Raw genomic sequence first — 25533 nt, forward strand, 5'->3', positions numbered from 1 at the left:
GGACTAAAGTATTTAAGGGCTCAGCCTAATAAGCTTTGGAGATTCCCTAAGTTATGGTATGTCTGGAGGGTGCTAATTTTTCAACTCCTAGGAAGTGCCATAGCAATTACAGGGGGAGGGTTTTATTCAAACTAGTGGTTTTGGTTTGTGCTAAATCTCAGTATTTTCCTGAAATATGTAATAGGAATAAAATTCCCTAAGAGTTTTGCAATTGGAATCAGTACAACAGTAGCATCTAATGAGTTCCCGTCACCAGAGGGCATTGGAGAACAAGCTGATTTTTACAAAGTATGAGCCCTGTTCCTTCAGTTAAACCAGTAAACATTAATGATGCCAGTGAACCAGAGACCTCCCTCTTGCTGGTACAAAAGGAGCAACTTCTGTTTACTCTTTTAAATTTTTTATTTAGACTAATTTAAAACAAGTGCTCATGGTTTCTTTTGGGGTTTTATAATAATATTTGGTTGGGGGGTTTTGGTGAAAATGGATGCTTTTAAAGGAAGGCTTCAGCATCAAAGCATTTTTCTTTAGGGAATGGTACATTTAAGCAGTTAAACTGATTTCTTCAGGGGCTGCCAGGACAATTCAAAGTGCGACATGCTGTGGCCTGGCTGTTAACACTGCTACACATTATCATGTTGCTGGACTTGTTGAAGAGCAAGTGTGGTTACTCACCCTACTCTCAGCAGGTTTGTAAACCAGTCACAGAGAAACAGAAACTCATGTCCTGTGCCAGTAAGAACTGTGCTGCATTTGGGACTCCTCAGCAAAACTGACTTTTCATCATTTCTGTTTACATAAAGCTCCTGCCTTTTAGATTTGTGTTCTTGCCAGGCCAAAACTGAGCAGAGCTTATGAGCATTTGCTCTGTTTTGGTTTGTTTTTCTTAGTAGATTCCAAAATTATGCTATATGAGATGATGGCATCTCAGTCAGCAGATGCCAGATACAGCACCAGGAAGGGACAATGTAGGGATCACTCATGCATGGCACTGGCTCAGGGCAGAGTGAGAGTTGTGAACTACAGCTCTGCACAGCTGGAGTCAGGACGAGTTCCTTTCACTCCAGTCACAACCATCTCTGCATTTACCACACTGAGTGTGTGAGAGAAGGGGTTGTTTCCCAAATTGTCACTTTTCCTTGTTCTGGCTTTGCAGTTGTTTGCCAACAGACCAAATTTTGCCATGCTTAGGCCATTCAGATGAAGTGCAGACCTCAGCATGACTCACCAAGCTTTCCTCTGGCACAGATTTTAATCAAAAAGTGTTAACAGTTTTGTTTCAATCATTATTCTAAAAGTAAATAACCAGCCTTTCCACAAATTTCAAGGAATTGAATATATTGGTACAGTAAGTTCAGTAAAGCCAGAGGCACAAAATTTCCAGAAATAGAGTTTGAGTGGTGGCTTGTACCAAGAAAACACTACTAAACAGTTCTATTTATCATAATGTTCACAACAACCTAAGATGAAACAAACTGGGGGAATGACTAAATAAGTATGTATTGAAGTGGAAACATTAATCAAAAAGAGGTCACAAGAAGCCTTATTAATAAATGAAGACAATTTATTACTTCAAGTGTTAATGGTAAAAAAAATTCAGCACAGCTGTTGCATTTAAAAAAGTGAAACTACAATTAAGTACTATGTTCTAGTTCAATAAACAGATGAACCCAATGTTCTTTAAAACAGTTAAGCATTATACAGTACATCTTATGAAGACCCGTAAATTAAAGAACTACTTCTTAAATTTAGAGATTAAAAAATTCTGCATTCACAGCTTTAGCTTCTTTTTTCTCCCACGCCCATCAGGAGTGCCATCCATTTTGCGCTTCTGTGCCTGCAAGGTAAGATTTTATAGTAAGTTGTTGTCATACAGAAAGGTTGTGAGCAAGCAATGTGTTTCAAAAACAAAGCAGATGGAGAAGACTGACACCCTGGCAGCTTTAAAATGTGATAAACTGCAAATGTGGCATATGGTAAATATGCACATCTTTGCTGTTGTTTTTCATTCTCCAAATCTGGAAAAGCACGATTTCACAGAGGTAAAAAGTGTATAAAAACAGGTAAGGATGTTATAAAGCTTCCTATTATGAAAAGATGTTTCTAAATTCCCATTTAAATGTTCTGTGAACATGTCTAAGAAACTTAATAATCCATCACTATTAACCTTACTGATTTCTGCACATCTGTCAAGAAAGTTGTGTAAGTTTTTGCTACAACAGCTCTAGGCAACAACCTGAACAACTGGAGTTAAGAAAATGTGTAAAGGTGGTATTTTATTTACAAAATAGGCCTGCATATTAGCAATACTTTGAATTTAGTCAGCAAAGAGCGCTGTCAAGCATATGTGCTGTTTTCCCAAATCTAGCTCTAAAGGCCCATCTGTAAATAGATCCGTGGATGATTTAGCAGTTTATATAAATCAAAATGCCAAATACATCCCTGATGTACTTACCAGGGTCAGTCTATACAATGTACCAACCCAGTGATCCAAAACGTAACAAGTTTATCTGACCCAAAGCATGTGAGCTACACTTAAGAACCTTTTTTCCTTTATTTGACATCCTCAACTGGACTAGCTGAACACTGACATGAACTTCAGGCAGCTTTTAACATTGCTCTCCAAGTTGTTGGTTTCAAATAACCTTACATATCGCTTGTCCTAGACACTTGGAAAAACGCTGTTTTCAAGTGAGGTTTTTCACAGAAATGCCTTTTAAATCTTACCGAAGATGGTTTTGGTCCACGTTTCTTCTTTTCTGCCTTTTCCTTTTCTTCCAGTTCCATGTTTTCTCTTTCAATTAGAGTGATTAAAGTATTACACCTCCTTTGCAGTTCCTGCATTACGCAACATTCAATCAGTACCTTACGCAGCCGCTTAATGTAAAAATAGTCTTAGAACATTAAAAATGTTGGTGAATAGTAAGTGTTTCACTCAATCTTTTCAGAGTAACAAAGAATTAAATGTTTCATGATACTTACTTACTGGTTGGCTTCACAGGGATGGATCTGACTGCAGATGTTTGCTTTGTAAAATACATTTATACTTAACTCAAAGTGGAAAAGGGTACCTTAGAATTCTGAACTACTCCCCCCATTTGCCATGGCTACATTGACACCCATACAGCTGTCAAAAAGTTATAAAAAGGTAAAGCCTTGTTCCCATGCACCTACCTAAGTATTTCAGCAGCAATTTAATTAATTTAATTTAATATTGTGATAGGCATTCATGAACAAAAAAGAGCTATATATATATACCATTGCAGTTCTGGACTTGAGAAACCAGTCAAATCTGAATTGCGGCGAGTTTCGGATACATTGTCTTAATTCATCATAGACATTTTCTTTATCAAATCCTAGTTTGTGAAGCATACAGATTAGGAAGCGATCCTCCTCTTCAGTGTAATTCTTCCCTTTATTAGTACCATAGGATATTCTTAGCTGGTGGAAAGGGGCTTTATATCTCCCAATCTGAACAAAACAAATAAGACCACATAAAGATAAGAAATAGGTCAGAATTAGCACAAAAGTCTTTTGTATAAAAGAAATAAATCACATGAGGACAGAAACCTAGATCTTTAAGGATCTTCCATGCTAAGTCTTCACAAGAAAATGACTGTAGGTTCAGAACAGTGCATTTATCAAAGCTACCTAAACTGGCAAATTCTGGTTTAGACAATAGACAGCTTTGTAATTTCTTGACTAATGGCAGATTTTCATTACACTTAAAAACAGGCAAGACTGGTCAGGATTCAAATGGCAACGATCCTTTTTAAAACAAATCCTCAGGAACTGGTAAAGTCAGACTAAGAGCAAAAAGGTGCATGAGAGTTAGCACATGGTTTGGCTGCCTTCTCTATTGAGTCTGACACTTCTTCCCTAGAAAACACCTAACTCAGCAAACCTGAAGTGGGGAGAAAATTCAGATAAGTATCTTAATTAACTAGAAATCTCTTCACTACCAAATACTACTTGGTAAAACACAGACAAGAACAAAAGCCTCCTCTGTCAGATTAGTCTTTTTTAAGTGCTCTCTCATGTTTCTGACTCCGTCTTCCACTATCTCTAGCTATCTCCTGCTACCTCTGCCTGTTTCTACCTCTCTCTGTCTCTCTCCACCTGTCTTCCTCTGTTTCTCTCTCCCCATCTCTCTACCCCTTTCCCTCCCCACCTACCTCTCTCCCTCTCTTCCTCCATTTCTCTATCCCTCTATCCCCCCATTTCTCTCTCCATCCCTCTCTCTCTGGCTCCATCCCTCTTTCTCCATTTCTCTCTCTATCCCTCTCTTAATTTCAGTTACATGTGTCCAGAAGGAACTGTGCTCCTCCCCAGAGCCTGTACTATGTGGAATCTGTTACACAGTCCTCTGAATTGTGTGCTGCAATACAAACTGTCACAAACACCAGGGTAGACCATAGCTAAGGCTGTCATCACAGCACTTCCACAGGATGGAAAAGCCATAGGAAGAAATTGCTGAATGTCATGCAAAGAGGCCAATGTCATGCCCAAGATGTCTTCATACATCAGCAGCATTGTCCAGACAGGAGTCCTGCATCTCCCCTCACTGGCACCAGGAAAAAAAGCGGGAAACTGAGCAAACCCACCTTTGTATCGAGAGCCTTTTTTATGCTGATTCGCCTCTGTATTCTGGCTTCTCCTCTTTCAATCTGAGCCATGATCTTCTCTATGTCTTGGAGTTCATTGCATCTTTCCCAGAACACAGCTAAGAAAAGAACAACTGGCTAGTTTCTTATCATTCATCGTAAAAGTCAGAGGTTTAACCTTAAAAAAGGATGTTAGCTGTTCCTTCCTTTTACCGGAGCTTACTGCTGTATAACAACAGACACGCCTTTAGCTGGTAAGAAACCTTCCCCCTTCTGGCTACCATGTGCTGCAGTATTACAAATGCTATTTTGAAGAGGATAGATATAGGAATCTTCAGTTTAAGTGAGGCCAGAAAGATTTTTGTGTGCCAGTCTCCTCAAAGGAAAAAAAGCTTCTTCAAATGGAAATGGATGTAACAATACAGTTTTATCAAGAGAAGGAAGAGGGCAACTGAGTGCCCACAGACAAGCAAATGCCTAAAAGACAATTAGGTGTTTAAATAAGGGGTTTTTTTAGAAGTATTTTTCACATTTTCAGCCTGCTCTATACCTTTAGAAATGTAGTGCCGGGACTTTGTAGCTACACTACAGTGGAAAAAAGTTCTAAGATATGAGAGGTAGCCAAGTGGACTCAGGTTACAAAAAACAGTGGTCACTGTATGTTCAATCATGATGTATTTACTGTGTTCTGCTCTCGAGGAGGTAAAGGTTAACTTCTCATTAATGAATACAAGGAAAAGGGAAATCTCTCCAGCTAAGCAGTGTTTCTCAGGATTTCCTTTTGCAAAAATTAACAAGAACTGAAGACAGTGCTACCCAGTTAGATTCAGGATATAGTGAAGTGGGTCAGCAGGAGTTTATGTGTACATTTTAGTACAGCCTTAGTTACGCAGGCGGTAATGATGGTAAAAGACAGATCAACAGATATAAAATCCATCAGTATAATTCTACCCCAAAAATCCTAAACAGCAGTGTAAGAAATTCTCAGCAGTAAGATGTTACCATGTTCTCAGGCAGCTCAAACGAGCCAAGCAGAGTTAGATACTCTCAGAGCTGAGCACAGAATTAAGTTACCTGAATACTCAATGACTTCCTCTGGGGTTTTTCCTTCGACTTCTCGTGCTATATTTTCAATGTCATCACGGCCCCACTTCTCATTGGCTTTGATGAACTGGTTGAAATCTCTCTTATTCCAGTTAGTGAAGCCCTATACAGCAATCAAGAGGAAACACTGCACAGTGGTACAGGATTTATCCATCTCAAAATTTGATTAAACAGGTTTCTTGAAATTGCCGGTAACACTTCCATCATTCCACAGTGTTAAACCTTTTCTTTCTCTGCAGTTTAATTTGGTAAAACTGATTTTATAGTGCAGTCACTGTAGTCTCTCCATTTAAATACTACAAAATGACTAGTACTAGTCCTTTAGTTACCTCAAGACAACTTCAGCCATTGCACCTGGTCATTCTACCTCAGAAGGACTAAAGCCATCCTGTGATGATGATGCTCAGCAGGGACACAAGTAGTACTGTTGAAGCCATGAGCCAAAATAGGCTCATTTCATATTACCAGTAACTTTTACAAGTAGTGGGAAGTAGCAAGTTCTGCCAGCCATGTTGTGATTTAGCCACAGCTTACTGGACTGTACTGATTCCTGACCTCTGTGATTCTGGTGTCTCCACAGCGAGCTGTTCCAGCTCATTACTACGCAAGCAAGAAATCCTGTCCTGTAATTCCAATTCCCTGCCAAAATACAACGTGTAAATACAATATCCAAATAAGGCCTATCAGGCATTCACCTGTTTTGAATTATTTAAATATACACACTTCCTAATTATATACCTATTCAGCTCACACCCTCTTTTAGTGAGGGGAACTACTCAGATGTAGTTTAGGAAAACTGACCATTCAGACTCCAAGATTCATTTCCACATGGGCGTGAAACTGAGGCAGAAGATGTGCATTAAATAATGTGGAATGCAGCACACCCAACTCTGCAGCCATTCTGCAAGGTCCCATAGAAAGACATCACAGTCTATAGTCAATGCCAGACTAGGATCCAGGAGAATCCAAGTGCGCTAACTTGGTGCACGTTCCTCTATGACACAGACGTGTGACAAACCTAATGCTAGAAACTTTTTTCAGTCAGCACCAAAATGTGCAGATGTGATAACTACGGCACATACCAACCAGTTACCAAAAAATGTTCCTATAATGTTGTGAAACACAAAACAAGCTTTGGTTTATTTCAGTCTCACTGAAGACCCAACAATACCTGGGTTAGAAGTTTCTCTTTTTCTTCTAGTTCTTCATCATTAAGAGGTTCAGCCTCATCAATCTTAAGCTGCTCTTCCTTTTGTGCTTGGGCTGCATTTGGGAGATCAGGATTACGAGGTACCTGAAAGGTTTTGCACTTTTTAAAACTGAATTAATTTTTCACAGATAATTCTGTGAAATATAACTGTTAATATAACCTAATAATTTCTACAGCTGAACATGATTTTATCCCATTTATATTACTGTGAAAGGCTGGAAAAGTACATATTCTCCTACTGTTGCATTAAACTGTTCTATCGTGGGAATTTAGAGGATCCCACAGAAGGGACTGGACCTTAAAGATCACCTCTTTTTCAACCCCCTGCCATGGGCAGGGACATCTTCTACTTAGACAAGGCTGCTCAAAGCCTTGTCCAACCTGGCCTTGAACACTTTCAAGGATGGGTCATCCACAGCTTCTCTGGGCAAATTGTGCCACCTGTGCCTCACCACACTCACAGTGGAGAATTCCTTTCCAATATCCAACCTAAACCTGTCAGTTTAAAGCCATTCCCTTGTAAAAAGTCCCTCTTCAGCTTTCCTGTAAGCCCCCTCTAGGTACTGAAAGGCTGCAATCTGGTTGCTCCATAGTATTTTCTTCTCCAGAGTGAACAACTCCAATTCTCAGAGGTGCTCCATCCCTCTGGTCAAGGAAATTCTTCAGTTACCTTGTAACCAATTGTTTTCCTATAGTAGAGAATCTCTTTTTCCAATAGTTCAAACAGGCGAGGAGGAAAGAACTGGAAGTCCTGTACATTTGGCTGTTTTGGAGGCCGTGGAGCCTGAAACACAAAGTTTGCATTTGCTCCCTTTCACATCCAGAATCTTTTTTAGTGTAAGAAGTGATTTAAGTTTATGAGCAAACAAAAACCATTATTGTTACAAAAATGCACTGTCTTAACTTGGGTAAAAAAGTCACACCATGCAAGACACACCAACCACCACAAAAAATTCTAAAAGTAAAAGAGCAGTGAGAGAAGGGGAAGAGAGGTCTTTTGGGAGGAGGAGGAGGTGGCTGGTGAAAAAGTCACATGCATTTAAATCTTCCACAGGAAAATTTACAGCTGTTTAATTAAGAACCAGAAAAAACTTGATCTTACCCTCCCTAACATCTTACAAGTGTCATACTGTTCTTATTTTTTCTCACAGAAGTTTGTCTCAAGTCCTTTGGAAATTTTTTTCTAAATTTAAATAATTTCTCCACTTTATAAAAGTGAACAGAGTTTTTATGACTAAAGACCTATTTGTTGCTTACAGCTTTAGCCATTTACCATGTATATTTAAAAAAATTATTTCTTTTGATTAGTCAACTCACCTTGGGTGCTTTTGGTTCACTGACTCGAAGAGCCTCTCTGAAGTAAGCATCCACAGCATAATTGGCTTTTCTTTCTCTTTTAGGTGGTTCAATCCACTCTGTAAATGCCAACTATAAAAACAAAACCCACCATAACCAAAACTAAAAATTTAGTCTTGCAAGATCATTAGACCAGCTACAAGTTTTAGAGAAAATTATATCTACTTCATTATAAGTGTTATAAGTCTTTTAAAATTAAACTATTTTCATACATGACACTATATTATCCAGTATCTCTTAAATAAGTATGATTAAAACATGCAATTCAGTGCATTCCTCCAAAAGAAACTTAAAACATTACCTTCTGTTTTTCTCTGTAGTCTTCCCCTTCAAAATTATACACGCTAGATTCAGTATCCATAGTAAAATTCCTAAGGGAGCTTTCACCCATCTTTGAAAGTTTTTCGTTCATTTCCGCAGTCTTGGACAGGGGATACAGAAAAGAACAGTAGCCATTTGGATGGTACTTCATTATTTAACATCTCATTCCCAGATAGAACGGGAGCCATTTTGGAAGACATGTCATTATTAAACATTTCATTCCAGAAAGGAGACACTCTGAAAGGTACTTCATTTTAAATCATCCCGTTGCCAGAAAGAAGAGGAGCCATTCTAGAACGTACTTGACTATAAAACATCTTATTGACAACATCAGAAAAAACAAACATGATTGAATAACACAAAAACCCTCTACAGCACAACCCCTTTTCTCTCCACCTTGGAACCAAGTTATCATCCAGAGACTCACTATCTTGCCATCACATTTAAATGTACAGGTGGGCTTCCCCTTTTCAAACCTTCTCACCTTCTTTGCCCCTCTTTCCAAAATGTGATCAATATCTTCATCTGTAATCTCACTATCCTTTGAGGCAAACACGTGTGTCGCTCCATGTCTGATCATTTGCAGCATTTCATCCTTCCCAAGTTTATTCAGGTTTTGATCCACCAATCTTCCTAAACATAAAAACGCTTGAGGATAGCAACTCACTAAAGAGTTTATGTTATGGAAAGAGCAATAGAGGATTTTTCTCCCACTTGTAGTTCCACATACAAGCTATATATTACTGATTCCAAGCAAGTCAACTAAGGTTACCTTACTTTTCTCTATCTATTAGAAAAAGGAAAGACATTCATTTCCCTAGTTTAAAGAATAAACTGAGTGCTTTAAAAAAACAAATCTGACTATCCCACTAGGGAGGTAAGCAAAAGGTTAGTGAGTAAATGCTTACTCCTACAATAAAACTAATTTTCAAGTGGATGAGGCCTTTGCACAGTCTATTCAGAGCTCAGATGAGGCAAAAGCAACATTCCTAATGGCTCTTACTGGCTGATTCCACCATGATTTACAATAGGAGAAGAAGAGAATTTCATCCTAGATACAAAGTGCCTTCATATACTTGCCTTGCTGGATGACTATGGAATCCAGGCGGAGTTTCATTTCTGCACGCTCCACTATCCTTTCCTCCACGGTATTGTCTGTAATAAACCTGAACACCCGGACAGTCTTGGTCTGGCCAATTCTGTGCGCTCGATCCTGCACATAACAGTAACAAAAACTTCAGCACTTGCCTTCCAGTATGACTATATACTTAGGTTTAAGATTTTCATTATTTCCAGCATATGAATTTACAAAACAGAACAGCACAGGTTACTTAAATATTTAAGTAACTAACCATGGCTACCCAAGATACTACATTTTTCTCTACATTGCAAGTTTGGGGTTTTTTTTCAGTAACATTGACAGTGAGTCTGTCTCTATGTGTCATGGCTAAAAAATAGCAGGTTTTGGGGTTTTTCATTAAATCACATAGGGGAGAAGACTTGCATGCTTCTGACCTTAAGCAACCTTCTGTAGAATCAAAGCATGAAGAAATCATCTCTGTGCTGACCAAAAGCTGCCTTTCTCAAAATCCTCCAGTAGTAACATGAATAGTTCAGGAAAACTACAATACCCTGCCTCTCCTGACTAGTGAAACATGAACCACTGTGAGAATCAGTGTTCTCAACATACACCTGTAGTGGTAGCTGGTACTGCCTCACTTGAGCTATTAGACATCAGTTCCATCATTCCTTTGAAGTAATTTTTGCTAGAGTACTTGAGACCCCACAGGTTAACTGAAATAATTAAAGACATTTCCTCTGAAAGCCCTCACTTGTCAAAAAAAAAACCCAACAAAACACTGGCAGTTTTTAAATAGCTTTGCTTTCTTAGGCAGTCACCAATGTCCTTGACATGTATCCAGGATGGAGATGTATCCAAATCTACTTAAAAAAAAAAACCTAAAGACGAGATCCTTCCATTACCATCACCATAAAAGCAGTTTTTGAACAGTTTAATTCAAGTTTATCGTATTTTCAAGATTACGAGAAAAACAGTGCAAACACATTCACCTCCACTCCCCACAACTGTAAAGCTTTAAAGCTTTATAGTTTCAGGATTAACAACCTAGATTTAGTTCATTTTTACTTATTCAAGTAGGCTATTTGCATTAAACAATATTAAAGGTGTAGCATACACCCAGCATTTCCCTCTGTATAAAACACTGTATAACCTAAATGTGACTAATGACTAATGGTTCCACAAAATGGAAGCTGCACTTGAAATTAAAATTGGTCTTACAAATCCTATTCCTGTACTAAAATGGGAAAATACCAATTTATTTTGGAAGCACATATTTCTAGCAAAGTTCAGTGAGAAAAAGAAAAGAAAAACAAAATTTCCATCTGGAATCTTACCATAGCCTGGAGGTCTACTTGTGGATTCCAGTCTGAATCATAGAGAATTACAACATCAGCAGTAGCCAGATTGATTCCAAGACCTCCTGCTCGTGTACTCAACATGAACACAAATTTTGAGCTGTCAGGATCATTGAATGCATTAATGGAAGCCTAAATAAATGAAAAGAACATATCAGTTAAACAAAATGTTTTACAAGTAGTATTTTTACATAAATACAATCATTAAAATTGTAAATACCTGTCGCTCATTGTGAGGAGTTTGTCCATCCAGTCTGCAATATTCATAATTCCTCCACATACAGTAATCTTCCAAGATATCTAGGACTCTTGTCATCTGACTGAAGATTAGAACCCTTGAGCCTGTTTGGGTAAAAAGGCTTCTTATGCTTTCACCAAAATGCAAGATTAAACAAACTCTCCAAGTCTGCACTACCAGAAAAGGAAGGAGGACAATTCCATATACTAAGAAGAAAAGTAGTTTGAATTTCAGACCCCATACTACAATGCAGGGCTGCAGCTGCTGCTGGCGCAGCACATCCATGCCATGGGACACATTTGTCTTATTCTGATATGTCACTGTCTAATTAATGGGTGGCTTTTCCCTTTCATTTTGTGTTGTACTCCACAAGAAAAAGTTTCCAGACACAGCAGAGTAAGATGGTAACACAAATATAAAAACATAATCAAGTATAAATAATAAAATTTTGAAGTGTTTGTTTTGGATTTGAGATCTCCATAAATAAAGTGAATTCTTCTTAAGTACTTGTCAGTTTACTTTCCTGCCAAGAACAACTTAAAAAAAAAAAGCAAATATTCAATACTTTATGCATACATACTCAACCATTTCCAGGCTACTGGAGAAATTTAAGTAAAACAGAGGATATAACAAAGTTTCTACTCCCTTTTGTTCTTTGGACTCAAGGGTTAATACAGAACTCTCTTGTTTAAGATGACAATTTGATTTGAGACCCGACCAGTATTAATTACAACGTATCATAAATAAATCTCCTAACAGGAAGAAATCAAGATCAAAAAAGCACAGTAACCACTGAATTGTTTGGTTTTTAGTCTTGAGTTATATGGCCACAGCTGCCTGGATGACACCTAGATACAGTTTATTTTTATACTACAGAAGGCTGAGGTTTGGATGTAGTTTTGTTTTTCTTCAAAATGTCCCCACTCACAAACTTACCTCCAGCTTCTTTAGCAAAGTTACTACTGTAAGCATACTCAAAAAATAGTGAGTTAAAAATTGATTCCAGTGTCAAAAACTCTGTGGCAAGTGAGTTTTATAGTAATCCATTTCAAAGCTTTGTCCCTTCTATCAAGTAACTTTAAAACAACTCAAGAGTTCCCCCACGTCTGAGTGTTTATATAATACATAGAAAAACCTCAGGTGCTGCTCAAAATCACCTCTAGCAAGAAAGACCAACATTTCACACAGGATTTGACTTGAACTCTGTATGAGGCCTCTGAATCTGAAATGGTCCTTCATGGCAAATCAATGGTGTGGCTAAAATACTACACAATTATATTCCAAATAGCTAATAAGGCTAAGAAAGAAAACCTAAAGTCCCAATCAAATGATGTTTTTATGGTCTCAACTTAGGATGAAAAAATTGGGAAAAACTTTTGGGATGAAGAAATGGGAAAAAAAAAAAAAAAAAGAATCAAACCACTTCAGCACAAAAAGCCATAATGGGACTATTGATCCAAGCTGGTATCAATAATCCTGGCTAAAGTAGGCTGGTTTTTGCTCAGAATACACAAAAACATCACTGAATCAAAAAACTCTCAAAACCCCAGAAAGGAAATGCATACCTTGTTCTTTCAACTTAGGTAGCAATTTGTCCAGAACTACCATTTTGCCACTATTAGTGACCAAATGCATGTCTGTTGTGTAAGGTGGGCCAGGCTCTGCTCCATCAAAGAGGTATGGGTGATTGCAGCATTTTCGCAGCTGCATAAGGATGTTCAGCAGTCTCATCTTGTCCAGCTTTCCAGCTGAGTTCAGGATATCAATATCCTTCATCAGGATTCGGGTATACCTACAGCAAGGAAAGAAAAAACCCCTTCTGTTCACTCTAAAATGAAGTCTAAAATGAAGCTGGGAGATGATTCACAAGCTGTATCTTTTGGTGATGCAGAGGGAGGAGGAGGAAAGGTTTGAATGGGTGTAAGCAAGGAAAAGACTGTGGGAGACAGAACCTGCCCTCAGCATCATGGCAGCCATGGGACATGGTTTGGGTGACATTCTTTTGCCTCTCGGCAAGTCAGAAAATGTAGCACAGAGTCACGGAATCAACTGGGTTGGAAGAGCACTCTGAGATCATCAGTTCCGACCTTAAGCTAAACACCACCAAGCACTGGGTGCCATGTCCAGCTTTTTCTTAAATAACTCCAGAGATGGTGAATCCACCACCTGTCTGAGCAGTCTATTCCAATGCTTGACAACCCTTTCCATTAAGAGATTCCTCCTGATGTCTGACCTGAACCTCTCCTGGTGTAGTTTAAGGCCATTTCCTCTTGTCCTGCTGCCTGGGAGAAGAGGTTGACCCACTTGGCTGCACCCTCCCACCCAGGAATTGTGCAGAGCCAAAAGGTTCCTCCTGAGTCTCCTTTTCTTTAAGCAAGAAGTTAAGCAAGTTTCCTTAAGTCTTTAAGCAACAGTAATTGTCAAAAGCTCACCCTACCCTTCATTTAATCAGGTAAATCTCCCTGACATGCATGGTTCTGTCATAGCAGTGTCACAAAGAAATAGGTATAAATTGGGAGTACACCAGAGTTCCACACAACCTTCAAGTCACAGACAGGACACTCCTTATGAGCCTTAACCACAGCCCAGTCCAGCACATGCATTAATTACCATTCTCGCTGCATTTTGCTGAGGCCCACATAAATTTTAACTTCCTTCTTTGGAGGCAAGCTTTTCTCCACATCAGCCTTGATGCGACGGAGAAGGAATGGTCGTAGCACCTGAAAGAGGTTCATCATTAAATACATTTTGGAAACTGAAACACTGACCAGGTCAATGAACAAATCAAAGAGCAGATATTCTCTATAACAGATAAAAGACCTATTATTAGACAATCTGAAAAAAAAAAAGCAACCTATTTGCTATACATGTGCTTTATTTGAAAGACTCAATTATTAGGTCAAAATCATCTCTCATATCATTCTGTGTCCTTTGACTTAATTTTGCTTGATTGAAATATTGTGGAATAATCTCTTGCATCCTAATAGTCTATCATAAGAAGCATTAGAAGAACTGTCTGGGATTTAACTTATGTAAACATAACACTTGTACAAAAGGACTCACCATATGAAGGCGCTCCACCAGTTTTTGATCCCCTAGACAGTTGTTGGTATCAAACCACGAATCAAAATCCTGTATCAACAAAATCATCAGTTTATAAGAGGCTTCCTTTCAAGATGCAATAGTATCACAATGGTGAAAAATACAACTCTCATATAGCCAGGAAGTAAAAGAACAAATTATCCTATTTGGCCTATTTTACAAAAAGCTTTATAACACAAACATTTCTAACTCAATCTATCACTTATAAGTAACTGACACCACTAACTATACATATCCAGGTCTACTTTCAAATCAGGAAAACCAGCAAAATGAATTTGATTAGCAGAAATGAAGACTTACTTCAGCTGAGTTAAACACATCTGGCAAAAGGAAGTTAAGAAGTGCCCAGAGTTCATGTAAATTGTTCTGAAGTGGAGTTCCAGTTAATAGCAGCCGGTTGGTAGTCTTGAATTCCCTCACGATTTCTGATAACTGAAGGACATTGAGACATGACCAGATATAAAACATTACTAGTCCCCACACCACCACTTAAATAACCCACATAGATCTCTTTTTCAGTGTAAATAAATTACCTTAGATTTTTCATTTTTAATCCTGTGGGCCTCATCTATAACAAGGTATCTCCAGTTGAACTTTTTGAATACTGACTTCTCTTTGATAAGCATTTCATATGATGTTACACAGACATCCCATTCTCCAGGCAGCAACACATCTCTCACAAAGGCAGCCTAGATAACAAGGTGACATTTGGTTACGAAGCTCTGTCAAATTTAAAGCGAAGCAGCACTGTTCCAATTTTCCTATTTTAAGTCTCATGAAGGCAGTGTCCTGCCTTCATAAAAGGAGACTGTAAATCTTTGAAAAAGAAATTATGAACATAAAGTGATGAAGCACTATCTGGGCAACAAACACATGAATTCTAAGCTGGTTATACTCCAAGTAGGCAGCATTGTAAGTCTTAAACCAGTACAAATTGAAGTAACACCCCTCCCCAGGAAGTAAAGGGAAAGGACAGCAAGATCACAAGCTGGATTTACACAGGAACACACACGAAAAACTACCATATCCTAACTTACTCGCTGGTCTTTGTCACCAATCAAACAAACTGCTCGAAGTGTTGGTACCCATCTCTTGAATTCATTCATCCAGTTCTGCAGAGTGGACTTGGGAACTAATACCATGTGAGGTCCAGGAATGTTTCTGTAGTGTTTCATATATCCAAGAAGAGAAATTGTTTGCAGTGTCTTCCCAAGACCCTGTAAGACACATTAATGTTTTAGAAAAAAGAAAACCTCTCAGAAAACCTTTAAGAAAACTCAAGAATGAGCTCTGAGCACAGCACGGAAGGTACAGAAGCTTGAATGAATGAGGGAGATACAAAAAGGGTATCAAAGCCTTGGTTAGGAAAAGCTTGCAGGGCTTCTCACATTTCATTATAACAAAGTAGCAAGAGTATAATTTCAGAAACCTTGGATTATGGAGTTAGAATTTTGCCTTACCTTTCAAGTACAGACAACTTGTTAAAAGTACAAGGAAACATTATTTCCTAAAACTTTATTTTGCAGACTATGGTGTACTCAGGTTATTTAGAGGTCAAACGTTAAAAATTTGACTTAGGTATTCTCTTAAACTTGACATAAAGTGATTAAGTTAAGAATCCTTAGGAATCTTTAATTTATTAAAGATTTTTAAATTAATTATATTAATTAATTATATACTTTCATATATCTGTCATATTTTGTATGTATTATGTTATTAATGCTTCATAATTGTAAATATGTTCTAATTAATTTTTAAAAGGAGGCTTCTACAGGCCAGAAATGACATCAGTTTCTGTGAGGAAAGAGCCAAACAAGTGTAAAAAACTGCATATCTCAAAGAAGAAAACAAATACTGAGAATCTGGTATAACACAGTATCTTCAACATATAATTTTAACTAAAATAAAACTGACGAAGTACTGAAAAACCAGGTAATTCCTATACTTTAAGTAATTCAAAACTATGATTCAAATGCACAGGAATTAAAAACCCCAAACACCATAAGCACAAGTAATTTCTATTTCTAAAGTTCAAGCCTTTAACTTCAAAATAACCAAAATGGACCGGGTACAAGATATGGAAAAGTGTTTATAGGCTGTGTAAAATGCTTTAATAATTTCTAAACAATTAATACCTAAGAATAAGTTTAAAAAAATTTAATAATATTTAATCTCTTTTACACAAAATGGGTATTGGAATACCACAAATCCAAGGGCTCATAAAGCCTCCAAGGTGTTTTTGTTAAAACAACCCTCTCCACTTAGTAAAAAAAAAATCCTCTATTCATAAGCATGTATGTTTAAAAAATACCTTGATGTATGTAAAAATGGAGCATGTTACTGAACAGTAATTTAAACTCTTTTGTCTCTACATTTTATTACACAGAAATTACAAGATACGGCAAATGCAATACACTGAAATTAATTAGACTTCAGTCTTTTGTTTCTTCTTTTCTACTCCTTATGAAAAAGAGATACATCTAAAATTATTAAGGGGACAAAAACACCCGCCTTGGAAACTATTACAATTTCTTCTGCATTCATCCCTCATCTTTCAGGAAAGAGAATAGAAAACACAGGCAAAAGCTACTATGGCCAGTGCCAATTGAAATGTCCATGGTCATGATGTATGAGAAATTTTAACACAGCTCTCTAGCTATGTCTATCTTTGCATCATTTTTTCAGGAAAATTCCCACTCCTGTAGCTGTTCTGTGGACATCAGTCCTAGAGGACACTCATATCCTAATAGCTACACACGGCCCTAACAATAGGAAGTGTTTCCACATTTGATGCTCTTTCATATGACACTCTCCTTACAAGGGCAGCTGAAGAATACATTAACAAAACACCTGCAATTTAGAGAGAAAGAAAACAGAGGACACGTCATTCTGTGGAACAACTCCCCTCCACTAACTTCATGTTCCTAAAGGTTGACGGATTCCCTTTCCATATTTCTGTTTTCGAAACCTGCCTGCACTATTTATTTAAATTAAAATACCTTTGATACTTTTAAAATTAGTGACTTTAAACACAGTAGAAAAATAAGACTGGCAAACTATATATTGCATTTTGTGTTATTAAAACTCCCATATATATACACACTGCTGGACAAAAATGGCATTGTATTGCATGTGTTCTTAAGTGATCCTAAACACAGGCTCTGTGCATACCATTTCATCTGCCAGGATGCCATTGATGCCATTTTCATACAGAGAAATGAGCCAGTTCAGTCCTCGGATCTGGTAATCACGCAGCTTTCCCCATTTCACATCTAAAAGACATCAAAGAATAGACTAAAAGATACACAAAAACTTTGGAAAGAATTTCACCACCTGTTAACTGCTAACTGACAGTGATTACCAAAGCTACAGAACAAAATCAAGTAATAAATTAATGTAATAAATTCAAGGACAATGCAGAGTGGAGACAGCAACATATTAATTTTGTTTCTGCAAGTTGCTGCAACAGCTTTGTTTTCTGCAAGAACACAAAGCACACAGAAATTTTAAATCCATCATCACTGTCAAAATCAGAACACAGTCAAACATTAAAACAACTGAATACTGAATACCTTTAAATGAACTGGAAGCTGCTAGGTGCTTTGTATCAGAATATAGGTTACATATGTAAAAATAGTAAGATGACAGACTTAAAAACTCTCTTCTATTAACTGAAACATAGCAACCAGATTTCTAAGGGACGAGACTCACTGGATCATCTTTCTAGCCGGAATGAAAATAAGCAGTTCCTCAATAATACATTTTGTACCATTAGCTAGGTACTGGATTTTTTCCTCTCTCTACCGTCCCACCCAATTATTTCACTGTCCTTAGAGAGTGTGCAAATCAAGTTAATTTTAAACATTTTGAAGAAAAAGTACAGGGGTGAAAAAAAAAACAAAAAAAGGAAGGAAACACACATGATGGAGATTCTTCAAATCGAGTGCAGACATTTGTTGTCTTGGAGCTTTCTGTTAACAGCTCCTCGTCCTCTTCCTGCTCTGTTCTACGGTGCCGATAGCTGGAAAAGTCCAAGACAGTAATAAGTTTGTGGACAAACTGAAAAGACATCAATTTGCTGCAAAATTAAATGTAATGTATTGTCACCCTGTTCTTTAAAGTTTAAAAGTTCTTTTAGAAGTCTTTTATGCCTTCTGATGTTTACATATTTCTACTGGAGTTTCTCATGCACTGTTCATGTAAATGATTGTTTTGCATTCTTCTTTGTGGGAGGAGAGAATTGATGGACTGTTGGTTTGACCAATGTGGTTGAGAGGTGGCAATTTCATCCTCCAATCCACTGTTACTTTTGGAATTCTATATACTGTGAGATCAGAAATAAAACTTCCTCTTTTTCTTCTTTTGGATCTTAGAGTGAGTTATTTCCGTGTCATAGTGTGACAACATATATTAATGTATATATTGCAATACAGAACATTAACACACAAAGAAAGAAAGTTTCTAGCAACATTCTTCACTAGAATTCATGTTCAGCAGGCTCAACTATCAGCCCAAAGTGACTGGACAGGGATTAATGTGTGCATCAGTACTGGCCTTTTACCTACAAGACAGGGAACAACACTGCATTTAAGTTCTGCTGCACCTGCCAAACACTGCAGCCACATAAACTGCAATGAAGGCAATCCAAATTTCTAGACTTACAATTCTCAAGCTGCCTGTAAGGTGTTGCATAGCGATGTTCTCCATTGGCTCTTACAATTTAGAGCCATGACTGCCTTACTTTTCTGCCCCTGCTTTTCTTCATGCTGGAAAGCATCAACACAAATCTCTTGTAACTCCTTGAATTCTTAAGCAACCCTTAACTTACAGGTGGGCAGTTGAAAAAAATGGTGTACACACACAGACATGGGACAACAGCTTAGCAAGTTCAACTTCCACTTTTAAAGTACAATAAAATCTTATTTATAGTATGTCTCATCACTCACTCGCCAGCTGACAGTAAATTCTGTTTCTCATCCTTCTTTATTCGTGGACGTCCAGGTTTCATTTTTAAAGGTGAAGTTGGAGTTTTCTGAGCAGCAGGCTGAATGAAATGAGCAAAGAGCTCAGTCTGCTTCAATAGATACTCAAATCTGTTTGCTCTGTCTGTTTGCTGGTGACAAAATTAAATGGAACAAGTGTGAGAGACATTCGAGTATGTATTAATTCAAAAGAAAAAGCAAACAAATACTTCTTCAATATAGATTCACATTACTTTATACACATCACTACAACACCAAAGAAGAAATGAGTAACATCAATATACCTGATGCTGACAGATTCAATACTCTTTTGTGGGGCCAAGGCTCATCTTTGCTATGCCGTAAGATCAGAGCTGTGAGACAGACCTGTGGCCAAGACTAAAATCTGATTTTGGCACAAAGATTGCACAAGTCTGACTAGAGAAGGCCAGACTCCCTTTAACAACTTTCTCCAATCAAAAGTGATAGTCCCACTCCTAGAAATTTTCCCCTATGCATCACACACAGGATTCTTCATTGTACTAATTGATTTTAACCAAACTAGCAACAATTGCTCCCTACTGCACTGGTGACCTGCCTAGTCAGTAAGACACAGCACCTCCCTGTGCTGTCAGATAAGCAGAGCTGGCACAAAAGGGGGCAGTGAGGACAGAACAGCTCATAGCCACAAGCCAGAACATCTGTTTCAGTAGCAGAGTCCTTAGATATGCTCAGCCTAACTAATCAGGCTGCCCCCTTTGATAGGAGTTGCTGTTTCTACTCTGCAAGAAAAAATTACAGCAGACAATATTAGTATCTGAAAGGTTCAGCTTTGCTGAGACAGGTTCCATTTGGAATCAACACACCCTGCCAAGGCCACACCAAAACTTTGAACAGACAAACAAGCTAAAACCAGCTTCAGTAACTACTAAGGCTAACAGTAACCACTGACATTCTGCCATCTGCCACAGCATAACCTGATATTTAGCAACTCGCTGCACAGCTACAGGAAGTCCGCTTTCTTAGTAAAAAAGAACATATGTTCCAGGCTTCTGCAAGAGCAATGGCAGCTCTGTGAGTGTTTTCCCCCTTAGTGTGAGCAGATCCTGCACTATGGAAGAAACAGGAAGACAAAGTATTAGAGAATAAAGAGACCACAAAAAAGATCTCGATGTACCACACAGGACTCAGACTCACTCTAAGGGTATTTTAAGCTTGAATGACACAGCTACAATCCACATTGAAATGGAAGTTTTTGTGTCTATTCTTCAGAGGTTTTGTTTCTTTACTTTGTAAGAGTTTCTGAGGTTTAAACTAGGTAAGATCTCACTACCATCCAAATTGCTGATCCTTGTTTTTAAGTTTTTTTGTTTTTTTTTTTTTTAATTGGCTGTACAAAACAGAAGTAGAAGAGATGCAGACTGCATTGTAGAAGGTTCCTCATTTTAAGACTTAAGTAAGGAATCTTCTGCAAGTTTTGGCCCTGCACACACATCCCCACACTTTTTTCTTTTAAGGGACTAAGAAATATCATGTCTTTTAGACAGCACACAGAAAAGAACAGGCTGTACTCTGCAACACTGAGCTATCCTTATACCAACAGAGACACTCTTTCCCTTTTCTTTTTCAATGCATCTCTAAAACACAATTGCCCTTGTTATTGCATCTGTCAGAGACTAAAGGAGACAATTCCAAATTCACATCCTTCAATGTGCCACAAAGTAGCACAAAGAAATACGCAGAAGACGACAGGGTTATTTTCAGAGGAAAGAAGAAATAACACAGGAAGAAGCAAATTATAAGAATCAGTTTCACTTTCCTATGAAGAAATTTCACTGGAATTCCAAACAGGAAGAAAGGCAAACAGGGAGCAACTGAGAAAGAAACTGCAATGAGATGGTGAGAAATGGGCAACTCCATCTCTTACATTTTATATATCAAAATTATGAAAAAAATTAAAAAAACAAGGAAAATAACAATTTTTCTCCTTTCTAACCTGCGAAGCACAAAATCAGCATCCATCTTCAAAAATCTGAGGACTCTAATTAAAGCTTCATAAAGAGATTCCTAGAGAATCTTTGCAGGTCTGACTGAGCTGAATGCTCAACTCTTTATAATCCCCCTTGCCTAGAGGATGGACTGTTCTACAGGTAACTTTAAAATGCTGGAAAGGAGAATGGTCCCAGAAGTATTCTTCTGAATATTTTTTGTTTCAAGTTACTTAAATATTTTTTAATACTTAGACAAATCTTTAGAAATCTGTTTAAGATATTTCAAACAAGCAAACAGAAAACTCAAATCTATTTTAAATAAGTGCATAAGTACTGAATGTACACAGTGCCAAATATTACATACCATTTTCTCTTCATATGTAGGATCTGTTTCCTGAATTTCTTTTTGCTTTGCCAGAGACGTATCATCAAAAGACTCCTGAGATGAAAAAGAATTAAGAAGAACTATTTCTGAAAAAGAGAAGATACCCATCTAAAGAACAAGCAGCAAAAGTTGGCCGCAGCACCTGATGTGGACAGACAGTAGTCAGCTCTCTATTATTACCTACACAATTACCTGGAGATGAATCGGAGATCCCTGCCACAGGGTGAGGGACAGAGCTGGGTCTCTGTAATCTGATTGAGCTGCATCATTAAAGCATCACATCAATGTGAATGAAGGAGACAGCTGTGGTCCAGGAGATCAGCATGCCAATTCTAGGGTGGTGAGCCAACCCCCCTGAAGCTGGCTCTGAGACAGACTGTGAAAGCACCAGCTCTAGGCCTGAAGTAATTTCAAGGTTTTTGCCAGATTACCCCAATCCCTCATCACTGTGTATTAAAAGAACAAATCTAAACAAGAATCCACACTGCACTTTTGTCCTGAAAGCTGAGGAGGAGTTTAGGAAACTGTATTTTTTTTCCTACGTAGTTTATTAAATTAAATAATGTTTATCACCCATGGTACTACTAACAACAGAAAGACCAGCTGGCTAGGAGAGGGCAGTCCTCCCTCATGCCCTTCCTGCCAAATTCCTAACATACTGCCTTAAATTACTCTTCTGAATCAGGGCTTTTTTATCCTTGTCTTTTCTGTCATTAGGTTAACTCTTTGCATATCGTCTCCCCATATGCATTATCATCTCCAGTTGTTAAAACTAAAAGCAGTGAGATGATCCTTCCCTGATAAACAATGCTAAGGTAACACACAACAAAATAACTCTTGAAAGAGTGAGAAAATGAAACAAATGAGATACTGTCAAGTGTTTTTACTGTTTATTTGAGTTTATTAAGTATGGGGCTAAATTAAATCTTTTTTGGCCAATACAGAACCAAGGAACAGGAGAAGAAACAAATGAAACAAAGGCTAGCAAGAAACAGGATATTCGTCAGTGGGTATTTCCTCACAAGCCTCTAGCAGGTGAGGCATGTGGAAACAGAAAAATCCTAACACAAATGTTTAATTCACTAGTCAGAATATAAAGAATTGAGTGTAAGAAATTATGGCTAAAGCTCTTCTGAAATCATAACCAAATCCTCTTACTCATCCCTCACTGGACTGAGCCAACACCCAAGTAAGCACAAGCAGAGGACGGCTGGAACTTCTGTTCGCAATTCCCCTTTCTGCCACAATGCCTAACCTGGAAAGCACAGCAGCAGAGCGGCACGGTCATCCGAGCTCATCATCTGCTGCACAGATGACAGAACCCTGCAGTTTAGCTGGAGACCAGGGAAAACAGTCCTTCAGATGCTCACGGCTCCAAGGCATTCCAACTCAAACTTCACTGTACGCCAGGAAATCCCTTCCCAAGGTAAAACAAGGAACGGAATTGGTAGCACAAGAGCCCTTGCACACGGGCGCCACGAGAGCACGCGTTTTTCAGCCTGCACACGCTAAACTCCAGCCTGGAAGTGCCCTATTTCTGCAGGTTCGAGCAAGACTTATTTCCCACAGTGCTTTGGCTACTTGTTCATCCGAAAAACATGGCATTTGCAATGTAATTTAGAACAAGTAGGTTGAACAGCCCAGCGTGACTCAGAGTACAAAATACCCAGCGCTGAAAGCAGGACCGACCAGTTTCCTGCTATCATTAAAGAAACAATGCTGCGATAAAATTAGCATCTCCAGGCAATCACTTCAAACCCCTTGAAATTTCTGGAATATATGCACCTGTTGCCAAAACAACCCCTCTCATAACCCTCGCACCGCCTTCCTCCCTCTCAAAAGAAGAAAAAAAGAAAAAAAATAGAAAAAAGTTTTGAAGCACTTCAGCAGGCAAATATCGCTCATGCGTTTTAGACACCGGGCTGGCTCGCCGCTGGAGCAGGAAGCGCAAAGGCTGGGCAGGGTTTGGGGAAGCAGGAGCAGACAGAAAGCCTGCGGGTGCGCGGGGGGCTCCCGCCGCCCCGTTTGGAAAACAAGTAAGTGGCGTGCCTCAGCCGAAGTGCCTTCGTGCCCGTGTCCCAGCGGCAAGACGACGCGGCGAGGAGGGGGCAAGAAGGACGGGACACCCCAGACATCCGCACCGCGCCGGGCCGCGCTCACGGCGGGAGAGAGCTTGTGAGGGAGGGCGGCGGGACCGAGCGCGGCCTGGCCTTGCCAGGTGCGGCCCTGCGGCCGCTCCTCCATTGTCTCCCGCGGCCCCACGCGGCCCGAGTGTCCCACCTGCCGCCGGGGGAGCGGGGGGACCCCGCCGGGCCGAACCGACTCACCTCCATCTTCACGTCGCCCCCGGCCAGGCCGGCGGCGCAGGGCGGCCCCGTCCCCGCGGCCTCGCCGGTGTTGGCACCTGGTGGCAGCGGCGGCGCGGGCGGCTCGTCCGGTTGCGGCGGCAGCGGCGGCTGCCCGGCGGACATGATCCGCGCCGTGAGGAAACGGCGCTTCGCCGAGGCTCGGGCTGGCGTCCGGCGGGCTGCGCGCTGCGGACGGGCGCGGGCGGCAGCCGGGATGCCGGCGGAGGAGGAGGCGGAGGAGGAGGCGGCGGCGGCGGCCTGCGGGTCGCGGAGCGCGGCCGGCGGAGGGAGCGAGGCCCGTCCCGGCCCGTCCCGGCGGGAGCCGCCAAGCCGCGCGCGAGCCGCCCCGCGAGCCCGTGCTCGCGAGACTTCCCCCTCCCCGCGAGCAGCGCGCGCCGCCGCCGGTGGGGGCGCTGCGGGGCTCGGCCGGCCCGCGGCCCTGCGGTGCCCGCCGGTGTCCCAGCGAGCCTCAGAAGTCCTCTCTGTAACCGCGGAGCCCTCGCCTCCCTGTCTTTTAGAGCCGTACGGGCAACACAGGTTCAAATCTGGGCAGGCATCGGGTTTCATGCCCTGTGTAAGATCAGAGCGTATTCCGAGTTGGAAGGGACCCGCGAGGATCGTAGAGTCCGACCCCTGGCCCTGCACAGGACATGCCCGAGAGTCCCACTCTGTGCCTCAGCGTGGTCCAAATGCTTCTTGAGCTCGTGCTGTGACCACTTTCCTGGGGAGCCTGTTCCAGTGCAGGCCCAGCCTCTGGGGGTAGGATTTTTTCCTGACATCCAACCTAAACTTCCCCAACAAAACTTCAGGCCGTTCCCTGGGGATCCTCTCACTGTCACCACAGAGAAGAGCTCAGTGCCTATCCCTCCTCTTCCCCTCAATCTGTAACTGCAATGGGATCTCCACTCAGTCTGCTACAGGCTGAATGGACCTCAGTTGCTCCACACATGGCTTCCCCTCAAGGCCCTTCACCATCTTTACAGCCCTCTAGGAAAGGCTCAGGAATCACCTGAGGAGGTGAAGCCATGCTCTGGCTGGAGCCCAGCAGCAGCAGCCCCCCGCCCGGTGCGGGAGCAGCAGGGGAGCGTGGTTAAAGTAGGTGACAGCAGTGTGCTATACTATAAGTTACTGAAAAGGCAGCTTCAGGTTGCTCTATGGGCTCCTCATCTCTCCATGAGCTCTGGGTAGAGGGACTTGAACACTCACAGAAAGGGTGTCACACAGAGCCACCCTCTAAAGTCCACTTGCTCAGGCTGATGGAGCCAGGCCAAGTTTGTAGGCACAGAAGTACAGTTTTGTAACCTAAATAGAACAACAGTGTCTGCTCCCAGCTTGAAGCATCGCGGGCTGCAGCCCCCTGCTTTAGGATGTGATTGAGCAGATCTACACCTGCAATGCTTTTTGTTTATGGGAGGAGTCCACCTCCTCACAGATAACCTGCCAGGTGCCACCTACCAGAGCATGCATCCCAGAACCC

The 25533-nt window shown here is 40.3% G+C and overlaps 1 protein-coding gene across 1 annotated transcript; it reads right to left on the minus strand.

The window, feature by feature from the left end:
- Positions 1 to 1543: 1543 nt before the first annotated feature.
- SMARCA5 (SNF2 related chromatin remodeling ATPase 5) lies at positions 1544 to 24313 on the minus strand. The gene is made up of 24 exons (XM_012573307.5): positions 24036 to 24313; positions 21688 to 21762; positions 19318 to 19484; positions 18292 to 18392; positions 17543 to 17643; positions 15409 to 15588; positions 14905 to 15060; positions 14672 to 14803; positions 14333 to 14401; positions 13880 to 13989; positions 12835 to 13061; positions 11252 to 11373; positions 11011 to 11163; positions 9676 to 9808; positions 9080 to 9228; positions 8576 to 8695; positions 8236 to 8346; positions 7589 to 7702; positions 6880 to 7002; positions 5679 to 5811; positions 4605 to 4723; positions 3259 to 3471; positions 2728 to 2838; positions 1544 to 1837 (listed from the first exon to the last, which is right to left on the minus strand). Exons 1-24 carry the CDS (start codon positions 24177 to 24179, stop codon positions 1772 to 1774), a joined length of 3129 nt encoding a protein of 1042 aa, XP_012428761.2. The 5' UTR covers positions 24180 to 24313; the 3' UTR covers positions 1544 to 1771.
- Between the last annotated feature and the right edge of the window lie 1220 nt (positions 24314 to 25533).

This window comes from Taeniopygia guttata, chromosome 4 (genome assembly GCF_048771995.1).
Source record: "Taeniopygia guttata chromosome 4, bTaeGut7.mat, whole genome shotgun sequence".
NCBI classification, from domain to species: Eukaryota; Metazoa; Chordata; class Aves; order Passeriformes; family Estrildidae; genus Taeniopygia; species Taeniopygia guttata.